At 40.0% G+C, this 19,278-nt stretch overlaps 1 protein-coding gene across 1 annotated transcript in view; it reads right to left on the reverse strand.

Annotated features, from left to right (window-relative positions):
- Positions 1-1,807: 1,807 nt before the first annotated feature.
- Positions 1,808-19,278, reverse strand: part of ROR2 (receptor tyrosine kinase like orphan receptor 2) — a 186,360-nt gene continuing 168,889 nt past the window's right edge. Inside the window, exons 5-9 of the mRNA XM_075828858.1 lie at positions 11,766-11,893; positions 10,815-11,129; positions 9,224-9,469; positions 5,310-5,515; positions 1,808-5,125 (exon numbers count right to left, since the gene is read on the reverse strand). Of these exons, the coding sequence (XP_075684973.1) occupies positions 3,707-5,125; positions 5,310-5,515; positions 9,224-9,469; positions 10,815-11,129; positions 11,766-11,893 (2,314 nt within the window). The 3' untranslated portion in view covers positions 1,808-3,706. The remainder of the gene's footprint in view (positions 5,126-5,309; positions 5,516-9,223; positions 9,470-10,814; positions 11,130-11,765; positions 11,894-19,278) is intronic.

Genomic DNA, 19,278 nt, shown 5'->3' on the forward strand with positions numbered 1-19,278 from the left:
GTCTATTGGAATATACAGAAAACCCTTCTATCAGAGCTAGGTTTATCCCTTAAAGGGAAGGTGTCATGAATTTTTTTTATAATATTGCTTTTAGTATATTAAAATAAATTTTATTTATTAGTGTTCTCATGTTCTACTTTTTACTTTTTTCTTACTTTTACTTCTCTATGGGGGCTGCCATTTTTTTTTTTCATCTCTGTATGTGTCGATTAACGACACATACAGAGATGGAATACGGCACATACATCCCCATAGAGAATGCGAACGGGAGCCGTTCCATTCTCTGCAGCATACGCCAGCTGTGTGGGAACGGCGCATGCGCCGCTCCCACACAAACCAAAACGATGCTCGTTAGCGGAGCGAAATCCAGCGCCATTTTCTTGTGGACCGGAAGCCGCTGCCAGACAGTAAGATGACGACTTCCGGCCATATGTTCAAGGAAGCGAAGGCGCAAGGCATAGGAGCGGAGGCGGCAGCGGCGGCAGGAGCAGGTAATTTATGTTTGTGTATGTGATGTGTGTATTATGTTCGTGTATGTTCGTGTTACAGTGCTAAGCAGACAGTATATCTAATCCTCCTACACTGTGCAGTCGCTCAGAAAATGGCGGCACACAGTGTAGAAGGTTTGAAGATTCAAATCCCTCCTCCTGGCACTAGCCAGAATAAGGGAGGGGGGATTGTGTGAGGACACTAGAGCGAGTGTGTCTACCCCAAATTTGCAGCATAAAGCAATGAGGTTGCTTTACCACAGTAACCATGCTGCAATTTTGGGAACTGCTCCCTCTAGTGACCAGCACATGGAAATGTTATAAATTATAATTAATTTATAATATTTCCTGACTTGTGAAAAAATTAAAACCATGTGTAATCACTCAAATAATAATTGTTTAATTAAAAAAAAAATAATTCTAGCGACACATTCCCTTTAAATTGCAGAGAATGGTTTTGAACACTACATACATTAAAATAAATGTATTCAACATTTTATGCAAAACCTTTATTAAAAACATGTTTCTGAATTTACATAACTCAATTGACAGGGCGTACTATGATACAACCGACCGTGCAGTTTGTGAGTTTTACAGAAACAAATGTATGAAATGAATTGACCTGTTTACACATTTATAGTTAACAACAACGACATTTTACAATAAACTGAATCCTAGGATGACACTGTAAACAGTTAAATTATAAAGGAATTCTTTTGATCAAAACACTTCCATTCTTTAAAAAAAGGTATATAAAAGGTGATAGAACATAAATTACATTTAAACGACTGTACATGATTTATTCTGCAAAAAGCTACAACCAAAACAGCACCCTACACAATGATGCTGCCTTCTACTTTTACAATAACATTTCTTTTTGGCTTGAAGGAAAGCAAATTTCATTGTAGTTAGCGTCAAAGCACATACATTTTATATGTGCTTCTGCTGTATGTGATCTCTGTTTTCAAAACTAAATTAAAATGGAAAATAATTCTAAGGGTGCACTCAAACCTGGTGTATTTGCCTTGTATTTCCACATTGGAAAAATACACTGTATGCCTATGGGAAAAATATTCCACAACTTCTCTAGTTCTTGCATTGCGGAATATTTTTCCCATAGGCATGTATTGTAGAGTTCTAAAATACAAAGCAAATACACCACGTGTGAGTGAACCCTAAGGCCCTATTCAGACGAGCATGTCCGTTTTGCATCCGCAAAAAAAACAGACCGTATTTTATGCATTTCAGTTCCGTGTGCTCTTATCCGTTTTACACATCCGTGTTTCTGCACTTCCTGGGTTTTTTTTCTCATTTGTCCGTGTTTTTCACGCACCTATAGACTTCAATGAACGACATGGTCCGCAAAAACTGACTCAAATAGGACACGCAGTAAGTTTCACACAACGGACACACGCTGCGTGAAAAATCGTGCATATGTGAACAGCCCCATTGATTGGCATGGGTCCGTGTGATGACAGTTATTTCAACGGACAGCACACGGACGTAAAATACGTTTATCTGAATAAGGCCTTAGGGTATATTCACACACGGCAGATTTTGTCACAGAACTTTCTGCAACTAAAAATCAGTTCCATTCATCTGAATGATGTTATTTCTGCAGCAGGTGTATGGATTTCTACAAGTTTCACTCAGATAAATGGAAGTGATTTTCAGTCGCAGAAGTTTCTGCAACAAAATCTGCCGCGTGTGACTGCACCTTGATAAGGTTAAAGGGGTTGTCTGGGCATGGGGCGTTTTTTCATACTGAGGACTCATCCACAGGATAAGTCATCAGTATATGATTGGTGGGGGTCCGACACCCAGACCCCGCACCAATCAGATGCTCTGCCTGCCTCTGGGCACCGCATATTATGCAGTGGCCGGTATCATAAGCAGATGGCTCCGTACACTGCATAGCAGCTGTGCTGCAGTACTGTAACTCTGCTCCTATTCACTTGAATCTGCTTCCAGCATGGACAACCGGTGCTCGGTGGCAGCCGGAACAGCTGTTCAGTGCGGGGTGGACCATATACTGATGATCTATCCTGTGGATAGGTCATCAGTATGAAAAACCGCCCCGTGCCCGGACAACCCCTTTAAGTTTACACACAGTCTAAGGCTCTGTTCACATCTGTGTTGGAGCCTACTTTGGGGTAGGTCCAGACGTAGCGGATTTGCGGTGCGGATTAAAAATCTGCAGCAATTTACAGTACAATACATACAATAAAAGTGGAATAAATGTAGCGAAAAAAATCTGCAGTGAAAGGAGAGCAAGCAGCAGATTTTGAAATCCACAGCATGCTCAGATTTTGCAACAAAATCTGCATGTTTCATATGCAGATTTTGACGCAGATCCGTTGCAGATTTACCACAAAATTTGCTGCAAAATCGGCAGTGGAAATTGTCCACCACATCTGAACATGTCCTAAGGGTGAATTCACACACTGTGGATTTGCTGCGGATCAAATTACAGTACAATACATATAGCTGGGGTTCTGAAAACCCCATCCACATGTAGCGGTAAAATGAGCATGCTGCAGATTTTTACTGCAGATTTCACCCCTTCAGTGTATGGGGGGGAAATCCACAATGAAATTGCAGCAAAATCCAAATTTCTCCTGCTAAGTGTGGACCCTAACAGTTCCAAAGTGACAATAAATCTATAAAAAAAATAGTTAAGTTACCGCACTTTACACCATTTTAATATTTGGCTCCCTACTAACATTAAATAGTGTAAAATAACCAAAAGAAATATCTGAAATGTAAAGCTATGAGATACACACACGCCATCAGTTACATTTCACATCTCTGTAGGAAATTATCATTGGTGTGGCTCTCATGTGCAAGAAAATCCTGGGAAATGTCTCATTATAAAAAGACAAGGGGGTTAATGTGGCAAGTCCAACAATAGTTCTTTCTTCTGATCCTTAAAAATTGGCATAGGCACATTTCACAAAATTGCCAGTCACAGTCTGGGTTACACATGTGCTCTGGTACTCCGCCGTATGTTGCACAGCAACAGTACATTACATTTCCTTTTATAATAGTGTTGTTTTCCAAAATCCTGTGTGTTGTTGCTGTCAACACCAAGATAAAATAAACTAGTGTTTATGGCTGTAGCTTTAGCTTGGAATATAGGCACCACATGGTTTATCGGAATCAGTCTTTTGTACTATTCAAGTCTTGAATAAATGTTCCTTAAAGACAAAAAGAGTTTTTTAGGCTTCTGACTGAATATCTGTTTCATCTAATGGAGATGTATCATTATCACCTAGTAATTCCGTCTCTGGTACGGAGCCTTGTTCCTCCTCTTGAACATGATTTTGGGACACATCCTCTCCTGTTACATGTGCTTCATCACTGCCATCTGCAAGAAGGGCTACTCTATCGGCCATGGAATTATTTGACGGTGCAGTTGTTACATATCCGGTGCTGGTGGAGCCGCTCCCACTATGATGAGATCCAGGTTTTGGAATGATCTGCGGTGGCATTTGCTGATGAGCCATTTGCATTGGTATTTGAACTGGATAAAAATAAGCGGCCATCTGCTGATAGCCATTGACTGGAATGTACAGTTGAGGAGGTGGCACCATAGGCCGTATCTGTCCTTTCATTGGTAAAAACTGTGGCTGTGGAAACGGCCGTCCTTTGGGCTTGAGATCAACATATCTAGCATTGCTGACATTACTGACTGGGCTTGTACTAAGTGAACTTGTCTGTGTGGTATTACTTGCACCAGATGTTTGTGCAGAGCTGTTGTAGTTCGATATATTTTCCCATGTTCTTAGTCTAGTGTGAATGTCTTTAAATCGAGGTCGTCTTGCGGTAAACTCATTCCAGCACTCAAGCATAAGGGAATAGATCCAGGCTGGGCAGTCATCTGGGCACATCAGCAGCTGGCGATTTCTTATCATTTCAATAACATCTTGGTTGGAATACCCACAGTATGGTTGTAAACCATAACTGAAGATTTCCCACAGCAATACTCCATACGACCAAATATCAGAATCAATGGTACACTTGCCATATGCAACTGCCTCTGGGGACATCCATCTTATAGGAAGAAGTGAATTCCCGACTAATTTATAGTAATCCGCTGAGTACACTTCTCGGAAGAGACCAAGATCAGAAATTTTAACTGTCAGTTTATCAAACACTAAAATGTTTCGGGCAGCCAAATCTTTGTGGACAGCATGATGACTTGAGAGAAACTCCATTCCTGCAGCTATCTGAGTTACAATGTGGAGAAAATCGGCTGGTTCCAAAGTAGATTTGACAGTCTTGTCGTCATCTGTGCTGCCTACATCAGAGTGCGGAGATCTCATGACAAGGAACTCGTGCAGGTCACTCAGTGGGGAATAGCTAAATATCATACTCATGGGTTGCTCCTTTGTTACAGTACCAAGAAGGCAAACAATATTTGGGTGTTGCAGCCTGGACCTCATCATAGCTTCATGCTTAAACTCCTCTCGGAGAGCCACTTCAACCTTGTCTTTTAATGTCTTTATAGCAACAGTCTGCGTCTGTTCTCCGGGAGCAGTACCAAAGAGATGTCCCTTGTATACTTTTCCAAAACGATCCTCTCCCAATTCTTCCATAAACCTTACAGTGGACAAGTTTATCTCTTTTACTTTAACCTAGGAACAAAAAAAAAGAAACATCTTATAAATCTAAATGAATGTAAAATCAGAATGATGTTTATTATACGTGATATAAACCAATACTGTAGGTTTTAGAGGACAAGATCAATATTCCTGTAAAGTATAATGTACCGCTTTGTTCAATCGTGGCGATAGTGGATAACAAGAAATCTAATCCTACCTGTTGCTTGTGCTGGTTCATAAGGGGCATCTCCATGTCTTGGCTAGGTGATGCCATCAGCTGGCGTCTCTGAGGGGTAGCAGCTGATGCTTTTTGTTTGTTTCTACACATACAAACTAAGAAGAAGAGGCAAGCGATGACCAATGGAATTGCAATGCTGGGGACCAAGATGTAAAGGATTTCCATCTTTGTGTTTTCTCTTGTACCTGTGAACAATAAAATAGGAATAACCATGACTATAGGTGACAAAATCTCCTAAGGGCAGAAAACAATATATATAGTATGAAGGTGTCATGGCGGAGAACAAAAAGGTTCATGAATGGGTTCATCTGCCTATTGACAAGTGTAGACAGAACGTTGAGAGCTATTCTACTATGTATAATGACGTCTTGTAAAGGAGATTTAAAGACTGGAAGCCGCTTTGCTTTGCCCACAGTTTAATCGGTTACAGTGTGAACTATGAATGGGAGCGTTGAAAACAGCTGAGCGAGCGTCCTCCAATTCTCCCATTTTTTTCTATGGAGAGCGACGGTGTATTGATGTTTTGTTTGCTGGCCAAGAATGGTGATTTGGGGCCACAGGTATTTCACCCTCACCTAACTTACTTTTATTACATGGACGTGTCATAATAATAAAAACCATGTTGCTGCCGGACAACCACTTTAACCCTTTAAAACATTTCAATTCTCTTTTAAGGCATTTTTATGAAGAAAATACGCTATTTATGATGTGTACGCTATAAAAAAATAAAAACTTCTTTCTTTCACTTATTAATGTGAGGCACGAGGTATTATGAATTTTGAACCTCCATGTGCCTCACATTAATAGTAATTAACCCCATGATGTACCTCACGCATTAACCCAATGTTGTCCATTATGACTGAGACCGTCCAAATTCTGGTATCGTGACAACCCTATAATAGTATCCATTTAATAGATACATCATGAAAGACTATTGGAAAGACTATAACGTATCCATTAAACGGATGCCTGTGACACATTACACAATTACTTTTGGTGTAATCTATAGACCCCCCAATATAACTGAAGAGATAGAAGGTCAAATGTATAAACAAATGGAGCGGGCTGCACAGGCGGGTACTGTTGTGATAATGGGAGATTTTAATTATCGGGATATTAATTGGTGTCATGGTTCAGCTTCAACTGCAAAGGGGAGACATTTCCTCAAACTGTTGCAGGAAAATTTTATGTGCCAGTTTGTGGAAGACCCGACTAGAGGTGAAGCTCTGTTGGATCTGGTCATTTCTAATAATGCAGATCTTGTTGGGAATGTCAATGTTCGTGAAAACCTCGGTAACAGTGATCATAATATAGTTATATTTTACCTATACTGTAAAAAACAAACGCAGGCTGGGAGGGCAAAAACATTTAATTTTAAGAAAGCCAATTTCCCCAGGATGAGGGCTGCAATTCAGGATATAGACTGGGAAGAACTAATGTCAAATAATGGAACAAATGATAAATGGGAGATTTTCGTATCTACTTTGGGTAATTATAGTGCAAAATGTATTCCTACAGGTAACAAGTATAAACTACTAAAATTAAACCCCACATGGCTTACACCTTCTGTGAAAGGGGCAATATGTGACAAAAAAAAGGGCATTTAAAAAATACAAATCTGAGGGTACATCTGCAGCCTTTGTAAAATATAAAGAGCTTAATAAAATCTTTAAAAATGTAAGAAAATCAGCAAAAATACAAAATGAAAGGCAGGTGGCCAAGGATAGTAAAACAAATGCTAAAAAATTCTTCAAGCATATAAATGCAAAAAAGCCCAGGTCTGAACATGTAGGACCCTTAGATAGTGGTAATGGGGAGTTGGTCACAGGGGATCAAGAGAAGGCAGAGTTACTAAATGGGTTCTTCCGCTCTGTATATACAACAGAAGAAGGAGCAGCTGATGTAGCCGCTGCCGGTGCTGTTAATATATCAGTTGATATACTGAATTGGATGAATGTAGATATGGTCCAAGCTAAATTAAATAAAATAAATGTACACAAGGCCCCGGGACCAGATGGGTTACACCCTAGAGTTCTTAAAGAGCTTAGTTCAGTTATTTCTGTCCCCCTCTTCATAATATTTAGAGAGTCTCTCATGAGTGGTATAGTGCCAAGGGACTGGCGCAGGGCAAATGTGGTGCCTATTTTCAAAAAGGGCTCTAGGTCTTCGCCGGGTAATTATAGACCAGTAAGCTTAACATCAATTGTGGGGAAAATGTTTGAGGGGCTATTGAGGGACTATATACAGAATTATGTGACAATAAATAGTATTATAAGTGACAGCCAGCATGGTTTTACAAAGGACAGAAGCTGTCAAACCAACCTAATTTGTTTTTATGAAGAGGTAAGCAGAAGTCTAGACAGAGGGGCCGCTGTGGATATAGTGTTTTTGGACTTTGCAAAGGCATTTGACACTGTCCCTCATAGACATCTAATGGGTAAATTAAGGACTATAGGTTTAGAAAGTATAGTTTGTAATTGGATTGAGAATTGGCTCAAGGACCGTATCCAGAGTTATAAGTGGTGTACCCCAGGGTTCAGTGCTGGGACCACTATTATTCAACTTATTTATTAATGATATAGAGGATGGGATTAATAGCACTATTTCTATTTTTGCAGATGACACCAAGCTATGCAATATAGTTCAGACTATGGAAGATGTTTGTGAATTGCAGGCAGATTTAAACAAACTAAGTGTTTGGGCGTCCACTTGGCAAATGAAGTTTAATGTAGATAAATGTAAAGTTATGCATCTGGGTACGAAAAACCTGCAAGCATCATATGTCCTAGGGGGAGCTACACTGGGGGAGTCAATTGTTGAGAAGGATCTGGGTGTACTTGTAAATCATAAACTAAATTTCAGCATGCAGTGTCAATCAGCTGCTTCAAAGGCCAGCAAAATATTGTCGTGTATCAAAAGAGGCATGGACTCGCGGGACAGGGATGTAATATTACCACTTTACAAAGCATTAGTGAGGCCTCATCTAGAATATGCAGTTCAGTTCTGGGCTCCAGTTCATAGAAAGGATGCCCTGGAGTTGGAAAAAATACAAAGAAGAGCAACGAAGCTAATAAGGGGCATGGAGAATCTAAGTTATGAGGAAAGATTAAAAGAACTAAACCTATTTAGCCTTGAGAAAAGACGACTAAGGGGGGACATGATTAACTTATATAAATATATGAATGGTGCATACAAAAAATATGGTGAAATCCTGTTCCATGTAAAACCCCCTCAAAAAACAAGGGGGCACTCCCTCCGTCTGGAGAAAAAAAGGTTCAACCTGCAGGGGCGACAAGCCTTCTTTACAGTGAGAACTGTGAATCTATGGAATAGCCTACCGCAGGAGCTGGTCGCAGCAGGGACAGTAGATGGCTTTAAAAAAGGGTTAGATAATTTCCTATAACAAAAAAAATATTAACTGCTATGTGTAGAAATTTTTTACTTCCCCTTTCCCATCCCACTTCCCCTTTCCCATCCCTTGGTTGAACTTGATGGACATGTGTCTTTTTTCAACCGTACAAACTATGTAACTATGTAACTATGCCATACAGAGGCATACGTCACCCACAGGCTCCCATTTAATGTATACCAGCCAGACGGAGGTCATAAGGACATTCTTTTGCCCTCCATCTCGCAATGGAGTTCTTATAGACATGTTAAGCATGTACGTCGGGAGCTTTCCCGACATACACGCTAAATGTAGGGCAAAAACGTGTTATGAACAGGGCCTAGAAATTTAACCTTTTGACTCTTCAAATAAAAAATCAAAACAGGGTTGAATACCTAAGCAAAGATCCTATCAAAAAATACACAACTCAGTAACTCAATAAAAAAGGATCATTGTTTATACAATGACATGTTATAGAGAAATATGTGAGAACACTGATACATACGACAAGCAGGAACATCACACAGCTCGACTCGCACATTCTTGTTAAGGGTGAAGCACCAGGGACCTTCCATCTGGCCACCAGGATTTCGGCAGTATGTGTGCCCTCCACCAATTTCTGGATATTCAACAGGTGACAGCTGGTGAGTGTGTGGAAACTGGCTGCTCCATGACTGGCACTGGTGTCCAGACTTGGTGACACTAACTGACCCTCGATAATCAGTCCCAGTACCATTGTAACATTGTTGATCTGTAGAAAGAAGCACAGAATGTAAACATAGAAGATAAACGCAGTACGCTATTTTGTTTATTGTACTTTCGATCTCTACTATTAACATACAATAAGCAGCTGCCTCTGATGTGCGGGTTAAAGGGCTGGACTTTTATTTCTTACTTATATTTAATATCACATAGGACTTTTGGTTTATAGATGTAAAAGAGTATTTTGTCTTCTTGTGTTACTAGAGCAGTTAAACAGGACAATATCTGTATTATATTTGAGTTAATTTTATTTTCTATGCATAGATAGAATGATATAGGAATAAGATTATGTCAAAGGCTATGGAAACCTTTGAAGACTTTTTTTTACTAAAACAATGTATTATGGTGTTTAATGCAACTTTGTAATTGTTTTTTATTAAAACTTTTTTTACTTTTTCAGATACAGCTTCTATGTATCCTGGATACATAGAAGCTGCAAATTGCCCTGAAACCCAAATCCGTCAGGTCAGCCGGACTGACTGCTTCGGAGACAGCGGGTCCTGTGTGTCTCTGACACGCATGATCTAGCTGTTATCGATTACATCTAAGTTTATAACTACGATGTGATTGATTATAGGTGGATCCTGCGTGTCAGAGACACACAGGACCCGCTGTCTCTGACCTGATGGATTTGGGTTTCAACGCAAGATGCAGCTTCTATGTATCCAGGATACATAGAAGCTGTATCTGAAAAAGTAAAAAAAGTTTTACTAAAAAACAATTACAAAGTTTATTTTTTTTATTGTATTTATGTGGATAGTCTTGAACCTCTGGTCTGCCTGATGTAACAAGGCATGTGGTGTTCTTATAGGCATTCGGGGTGCTGCCTTTAGTTGTCAACTGCTTCCTTTTGCTGAGTATATATTATGGCATAACTACAAAGCAATCCATGTAGGGTACCCCTTGTGGGTATTGGGTGATACTTTGAACTAGTTTTAGCTCTGGATTCTGTAGTAACCCGGCACATCTGGTGTGAATGTCACGGCATTTACACGCTCCAAACATGAGGGCTAACCACAGAACAGAAATAGACAATGTTATACATCAGCCTAGCTGCCTTTGAAGGCTGTTTACAAACAAGATGCAGACATGTGTCCCTCGCTGTATTATCTCATGCTAATCAGAGAAAATATTCCTAGGTGGGCCTCATTCGCAGCCCCAAAGCCTGCTGGGAGAGGGCACATACATGAACACCTATGACCTTTCTCCAAGACACAACACCAACATAGGCGGCAGATGGGAGCCCGGCTGCAGATCTTTACTAGTCTTAACATGGGTTCTTCCTAATCAAAGAAAGATGTCCGACAGCCACACACGCCGGCCTGCAAACTTACATCTGTTCATTCTCTCCATAGGGATTCCAATTCTCATGCAGTTTGCAGCCTCGGGGCTCTCAGGCAGAGGAAGCTCTTCACAGATTGGGAGGTGAAGCTGCATTAGTATGGCAGGACTAGAACGGGCAATGTTGTATTCTTGATGGCACAGGTCATTTTCCAGTACTTCACACTCATCCCTACACAATTCCCTAGGCTTTAGAGTGCGGGTGCGGTCATCGCAGAGTGGAAACACAAAATGACAGAAAGACGGGATAGCAAACTGGGAACACTGGTCAGAGAGGTGGGTTGATGTTCCAATCATGGTGAATGCCGCTGAAAAAGAAAGGAAACATAATTCATATGATCTTGAAATACAAAGTAAGATAAAGCATTGCTAGTCGCTTTCAATGTACATGCCATGCCACAATGTATTTGATGATGCTGCCAGAAACAATGTGTTGCATTTATCAACAATTCTTGCCATGCCAATTCATTACAGGTTATGGTAATGTTCACGATAGATAGATAGATAGATAGATAGATAGATAGATAGATAGATAGATAGATAGATAGATAGATAGATAGATAGATAGATAGATAGATAGATAAGATTATAGTGTAAATTGTTAGTTTTGCATTTTACATGTTCCTAACATTAGAGGGCGCCAAACATTGTTGTGAAAAAGATTGTAAGAGCATCAAACTGACCTAATAAATCCCCCAAAGAAATGTCCATTCATTTTGTTGAACAGAAGGACATTTATAAATCTTAAGATAAATAATATTTGCATGTGTTCATTGGGAATTTAATATATAAGCAGACAGTTTAAAAACCCTGTGTCTTTAAATGTCACTTTTTTTAAACAAACATTTCCTTATAAATTTCCACAAATATTTTAGATTAAAAGATGTTCTTCGTAAACCTGCTTCTTGAAACAAATAATCTGCCTCAGACTCTGTAACACTTACCTGTAATTCGGTTTTCAATCTCTCCCTGCATCTGGAGGGAATCCACATAAATGCTTCTGTTTCCTATGAACCTGGCACACGCAATGCCCCTGTAGGGCTGACAAAACCCATCTTCCTGGTAGTCATACCTGTTGGGGAGAGAAAAAAAATCACAGTTTAGCTGACTATTTGTCATACCACTATAACTATAAAAATATGCATTGTATTGACAGGATCTTGTGGTCTACAGAAGGTGCTGCCTACAATCATACAATAAAGTAAGACCATTATACAGTATATTAGATCTCTTCCTGGCCTACACTTTTAGGTATTATTGTCAATTACTCACAAGAGACATAGAAGCTTCCCATAGACATATGATTCTTAGAGGAACTCGCCAATGTTGGCAGGATTTGCTTATAACATAAAGTTCTGTTAGGGACCTGTTAGATTCATGCCCAAAAGCTGCTGTTGGGGTGGGCAGGTTGGACAGGATAGATTTTTTTCTGTCCTATCCTATTATTCTAGGTAGGCAGTGCCACCCCGTCATCTCCCTTGCTCAATTAAAATATTGCAGCCAAGGGTGTATGGTATTGGGGTACCAGGGCTGAGAGCTATCAGATTACAAAGATGGCCAGAATGATCCTGTAATATGGCGCTTAGGTGGTTCAACTCGTAAGTCTCGCCACTTCATTGTAAGCAATCGTAAACATTCCAAAATGGACTATTCTACTACTATATCTTCTCTATACATGACATGATTATTATTAGGACATGTCTTATTATTTGATCAGGCCTTCCAGCAGTCAGGCCAGGTATGGTCAATATTTTGCATCACAATTATGGGTGTGTTCACATCAGGACAGAAGCTATAATTAAAATTAGGGTTATTTATTTAAAGAGTAACTAGATCAAAAGTTTGCAGAAAGTGCAGTTACTCTTTAAATTGATAGTATTCAACATAATTTTCTAGACATTCTATCTCTATATTCTAAAAGAATTGACATGTATATGTATGTATATGCATGTCAGTTTGTAAAAGTGGAGTGAAAAGTGGGCGTGGCTTACTTCTTGGCCAGAATAAGGACACATTAATGAAATGTGACTTTTTATAAAGTCGCAAAAGTCGCAAAAAATAATAAAAGTTGCATCTTTACTCCACAACGACCCCGATGTTTTAAAAGTAGCGTCATTTTAGCCAGTGTGAAAGTATGATGTGATGTAGTGTGATGTGATGTAGCCAGTGTGAAAGTTAATGGTGTGATGTATGTTGTGACCGATTTATCAAAGGGGACCGATGCAGTTATACATTTGTCGCAACATGTCAATAAAGTAGTCCAGCTTTAACTTAGAAATTGGCTAAAATTACGCCACTTTTGATAAATGTGGGCCTTAGTACATATTCATAATAAGGCTGACTTAAGCCTCTACTCTCCTCTGGCAAAGAATTGGTTAAAGTGCCCGATTTCTCGTAGACGGTTGTACAGCAGCCTTAGAAGTGCTGGGGTCATGACTACCTCATTTATAGCACAGCTGCAGAGTGGCAGGACACAATGCACATCCTGGGGCCATGCAAGTGTTCATTGAGTCAAGGAATTCTAGATGGCCACAGGGCATTCCCCACACACTAATCACGGGTTGTTAACGTGCTCCGAATTCTACTTTCCCGTTAGCTGCTCCTTTGTTAGAATTGATAGTTAATTAGCTATGCATGTATTAATTGTACATCATAAAGGAACAGTCCTAGAAAGAAAGCTCTTTAGATGGTTTGGAGCTTGCTGAGGCCTTGTGCTTTTATGCAAATTGCATCAATAATGAACTACGAAAATATCCTCGACATACCAGTCCAATATGCTGTATGATCATTTTGGCGCATCTTACTTGACCTCTTAGACACTTTTCTCTTCCTTATACCACCTTTGATTTGGCTTATTTTGCACCAGAATTTGGTGATGTACATCTGCTCGTTTGAAACCACGCCCCCTTTTCCCAGTAAGCCACGCCTCCTTTTCAAGACGCTTTTAGAAATTGTCTAATGAGGTGTAAACATCAAAGTTGCACCAAATTGAACCAATTGGCGCCAAAATTTGGCACATTTCTGACAAATTCTAGGCCCAAACACAGAGAATAGTTTCAGATTGGGCTGCCAAATTCCTCATTTAATGCCTCACTAATTAGAAAGTGGAAATAAATTTAAGCCTGGTTAAGAAAATGTGGAGAATATGCTGGTGATATAAGCAACAGGAAATAAATGAATAAAGTGCTTCTATAATAATATATGGTCCACTCTACAATAGCAAATTATTTTCATACAAACTTGTCCAGATGTTTCAGGAACCCTGGAAGAGAGGGGACAATGTACCGGTTTTGGTGGAAGTAGGGCAGACTGAAAAGATGTTGAGACAAATTCTATAGGTTTATTGCCTCAGTTACTCATGTTAACCTTCACAAATAACCAGATACAGCTTTTGGGCAAATCAACATTCCAAAGCACACTCACAAACTTGTCCCACTCATGTTCTTATAAGCCAAAATTGAGATCTTGGAAGCTCAACAACGATAACGTTACAGTAGCTGAAACCAATCTTGACTGGTTTATGATAAATGAAAGTTTGGGTAACATTCTTACAGATAAACTAAAGCTACATGATAAAATATTGGGGGCTCCTGGACTATGTAGAGTCAAATAGCCTCTTAAAAGTCCTTAGTGATTAACCTTGCAATGACCTTCTTCTCATCAGGCACAGAGATACTGTTCTTATTATGATCTTACAAGTCGATTGGCAATCCGTAAGAAACTATAGAAGTATGACTGAAAAACGCACAACCTTTATCTTATAAATTTTGATATTGCAACTCTAAAAAAAAATGTAACAAAATATGACTGTACTTTTTGCAACAAATTTAAATAAAATTATTGAAGCACAAATTATTTCAATATTGCTGAAGATGAAAGAACTGGAAAATTAACATAATAATCATATGTAATTGAAATACAATTGTACAATGTCATTGAAATATACATAAAAAAAGCAAATGGAAAGTGGAACACAGTAACATGTATTTAAATGACACCACAAAACTGGGGATGTATATGGGCACAATAAAAATACCAATAGGCGTTCAAAATTCGAAAAATATTTATTCGAAACAGATAAACAGTGTGCTTTATCTGTGTCTAATATTTTTTTTTAATTGTTAACGCCTATTGGTATTTTTATCGTGCCCATATACATCCCCAGTTTTGTGGTGGAGAACAGCACCCGATACAGGGCACATGCACAAAAATGTGTTCTCCTCTGTAAAACGTAGTGCAAAGTGAGCAGGCACGCTTTACTGGAGAATTAAGTGGGGTTATTTGTTAAAATGAAATTTCAGCTGTCTGTAAAGGATATTGAAAAGGAGGGCTAGCGTTTGACTCGATTTCTGATTCATAGCCCCACAGCAACACTTAAAAGTTAACAATGAATAGTAAATAAACCTCAAGCGCAGAAACAAAGTAGACGCTTCCCCTTCAGAAATGTAAAGCAGGCCCTTGGCTGCCCTGTAGACAAGCTGTCGGAGATGCAAGACAAACTTTGATTGGTTGACCTTCGGTCTGTCAGATCAGGCGCGGGGGTTCGCAAACATGCATCCTTCAACACCCACTCAATTCCCTATTCAGCAGTCCTCATGAAGTTGGCTGTATCTAGTATAGCACAAAACCAATCAACATTTGTCTATGACATCCAGATTTCAGGATATGTAAACCCAAAAAATCATCACAGGTGTCCCAGCATTATGGTGAGTGCTGAAGCTTTTGGATATAAAGCAATTCTCAAATGCTTACATCATTGGAATCGCCATTATCACAATGCAAATATACATGTATGCAATTTCTGGTTACACAAGTAAAAGTTAACAGAAGGTGAACCTGAAAACTGTCCAATAAGATAAAGTTGCTTTTTAGGCAAATAGGAATTAAAAGAACAAGCGCATGTAATGCTCAAACTTTGTAAAATGTCCCAATGTTGTCGACCAGTGCCAGTCTTAGGAACCATTGATAAGAAGTGGGCAATGTATATTTCTGCATTGATCTACAGGCATGTAGCTTGCCTTGTGGAGTTTGAATTTGGCTCAATTTACATTAGTGATATAGTCCTTTAATATTTATTCACAGACTAGATCAGAAGGGGCAATACTACCATTAGGATAAATATAACATTTCACTTTTATAAGTATGCATTGAAAAACCTACTCTCAATAATAAGAAGTTTTGTAAAATAGGAGTTCAGGCATCGACAGTTGGAGTATACACTGACTGTAGTGAGACTGGAAGATGCCCACTCACTGTATACAAGAGACCAAAGCTAATAACCAGTATGGTGAAGATGTATGCTAGGTCTCATGCCGACATGGTAGTGACCAGTACAGCAAACTAACACTGACCCTGCATCCCTACATAAGACCTTTAATATGATCTAGTCAGATTAAACCCGGATCACCCAAGCGTATTTCAAATCCGTGCACTGTCCGTTTAAATAACAGACAGTGCACTGACCAATGCAATTCAATGGGGCTATTGACACATCCGTGTTTTTTTCACAGAGCGTGTCCGTCGCGTGAAACTCACTGCATGTCCTATTCTGGTCCATTTTTGCGAATCAGTCTCGCCCATTGATGTCTATGGGTGCGTGAAAACACGGACAGCACTCGGACGACATCCATGTGCTGTCCGTTTTTCACGGCATCAGTTGCTAAAGAAATGCAGAGAAAAAGTGAAACACCAGGAAGTGCTTGCAGAGGAGAAACTCGGATGAGAAATACAGATGACACACGGGAACCACACCGATGAAACTCAGACAGTCATATGCCTGAAAACAGATGCGTATGTACACCTCCGTGTGAATATGGCCTTATACACAGAACTTTCTATACGCACAAACGTGAACGCAACAGTGAACACATCAGAGAAAGCCCAAAACCAATACTAGTGCACAGTAGAACTTTCCCATCATACCGCTATCCAACAAAGCGATTTTCCAGTTTTTGCAAGTTAAACTGAATATAAAAAAAGAAACATCTCCACTGGCATGCTGTGTGATACTGTGCGGCTCTTTATGTAACTATGGATATGTTCATCGTAATTTGATCATTCTATAATACTGGATTTCATTACATTTAGATTCTGTGTTCACTAAGCTCTGCAAATGCAGACCAGACATTTTCTTGGTGCAGAACATGTTATCATGAAGATTTATAGAAAAATAAAGTAGCAATAAATCCTACTCATCATGCACATAAATATGAGCTCATGGCCAAATTTATACATCAAGAGGACTTAGAGACAAGTGAAAACATTTATGGCTTGCTTTATTTTATACATGGGATTTATAGGTTATTGTTGTTATTATTAATATTATTAGATGTATGCCAGTTCTAGAATTTCATATATTTAAAACTTCTGATTTTATTATTATTATCATCATCAGAATTTAATATATGTGCCTCTACGGCATTGTATCATGATTTACCCAGTATTAGGAGTAGCAATATTTATCTATGGATGGACCATAACACCACTTTATGCCTGACCAGGGCCAGCTCCAGGTTTATGTGGGCCCTTGGGCTACACAGACTTAGTGGGCCCCTTTGCGGGGGAACTCACAGTGGCAGTAAAACGGCAGTTGGTGCCCCCATATAGAAGTTAGGCCCTGTTTATGCCCCCATATAGAAGTTAGGCCTCCAGTTTGTACCCCTATATATTTAGTGCCTACTGTAGATAGTGCCACAGTGCCCCCTGTAGATAGTGCCACACAGCCCTGTAGGTAGTGCAAGACAGCCCTCTTGAAGGTAGTGCCACACAGCCTCCTTCCCAGGTAGTGCCACAAAGCCCCCTCCCAGGTAGTGCCACATAGCCCCCTTTCCAGGTAGTGCCACACAGCCCCCTCCCTGGTTATGACACACAGCCCCCCTCTCTGTAGGTAGCGCCATTGGGGCTCGCTCTAGGAGCGGAATCCTGGCCAGAGTGTTGCCGACGCTCTGGCCGGGGATTCCGCTCCAGGAGGAGCCCCTGACGTCATCGTCCAAATATGGATAGTGATGTTAGGGGCTTCTCCAGGAGCAGAATTCCTGGGCCAGAGCTTCGGCAATGCTTTGCCTGGGCATTCCGCTTCAGGAAGAGCCCCTGATGTCACTGTCCATATAGTGCCACACAGACCCCCACCCTGTAGTTAGCGCCATTGGGGCTACCTCTAGGAGCGGAATCCCCGGCCAGAGCGTCAGCAACGCTCTGGCCGGGGATTCTGCTTCAGGAGGAGTCCCTGATGTCAATGTCCATCTCGAGCACAGGCAATGCTCTGGGGGGGGAACGCTCTGACCGGGGATTCCACTCCTGGAGCCATGACGACAGCATCAGCGCCCAGTGGCCGAGTAGACCCCCCAAGGGTAGTGGGTCCTGACACTTGTCGCCAGGTGCTGACGCCGGCTCTTTCCCGGACCCTCACTTTTTATGCCACAGAGAAGGCAGATCAGTAAGAAATTGATGGGTGGGAGATCGATCATAACCCATAACACTTGGATTTTTACCACAGCTTTTAGACTGATGGTTCTGACTAACTACTTCTGGAAGATACTATAATTTAATCAATACAGGACAATTATGTGGACCAGATATTCTGTAAAATGTACTTGGAAGATGATCTCTTAGGCTAGGATCACACACAGAGTTTTGATGCCGTTTTTGGCTAAGTTTTTTCAGCCAAAGCCAGAAGTGGATCCAAAGGGAAGGAACGGTATAAAGAAAAGACTGATGCATCTCCTTTCTTTTGTGTCCACATCTGTGTTTGGCTAAAAAAAAAACTGGGCCACAAACTGCACCAAAACTGCATCAAAACTGTGTGTCTGATTGTGGGCTTAAGGTTAGGTCATCTCCACTAAATGATGATGATGGTGCTCTGCTCTGAACAAATAGTCAGGTCTGATATAAATGACCTAGGTAGTAGCATGTATCCCAGCAAAACTTTTATGTGATTTTTTTTTTTTTGTTTAGGACCCTGCACGCATTGGAGACCAATCGAACATGAAAACGAATGGTTCATATAGGAATCACAACCGAGAGAGGCCAATAACTGTCTGAGGAATTCCCGGGTATGTTTCGATTCAATTTATACATAGTGCTCTATAAAACATCCACATAAAAGTATTTGCCCTAAAATAAAAGCATATCTATTAGTTCCAACATCAAAAAAGACAATACTGACAAAGTCTTCTAGTAGTTAATGCAAGAGCTGAAAAATTCCTAACAGTAGTTTTGTTCAGTACAATATTTTATAGAATATTTTTTTTTACTTTTAAACAGTTTAAGGATTTGGAAAGAAAACAGACTATAATAACAACCTGTCATAAGATATTGCTTGTATTCATGTTGTTTCCCTATGGCCATGCTGCAGTTATTGTCTTCGGGGTAAAATCTGTAATGTAAAAACAATTTTGCTATGGTATGCGAAAGGTCAGAACTACAAGGTCGTCTTGCATGATGTTCTGCTGAGCTGGT

The sequence above is a fragment of the Rhinoderma darwinii genome, chromosome 1, assembly GCF_050947455.1.
Source record: "Rhinoderma darwinii isolate aRhiDar2 chromosome 1, aRhiDar2.hap1, whole genome shotgun sequence".
Lineage (NCBI taxonomy): Eukaryota > Metazoa > Chordata > Amphibia > Anura > Rhinodermatidae > Rhinoderma > Rhinoderma darwinii.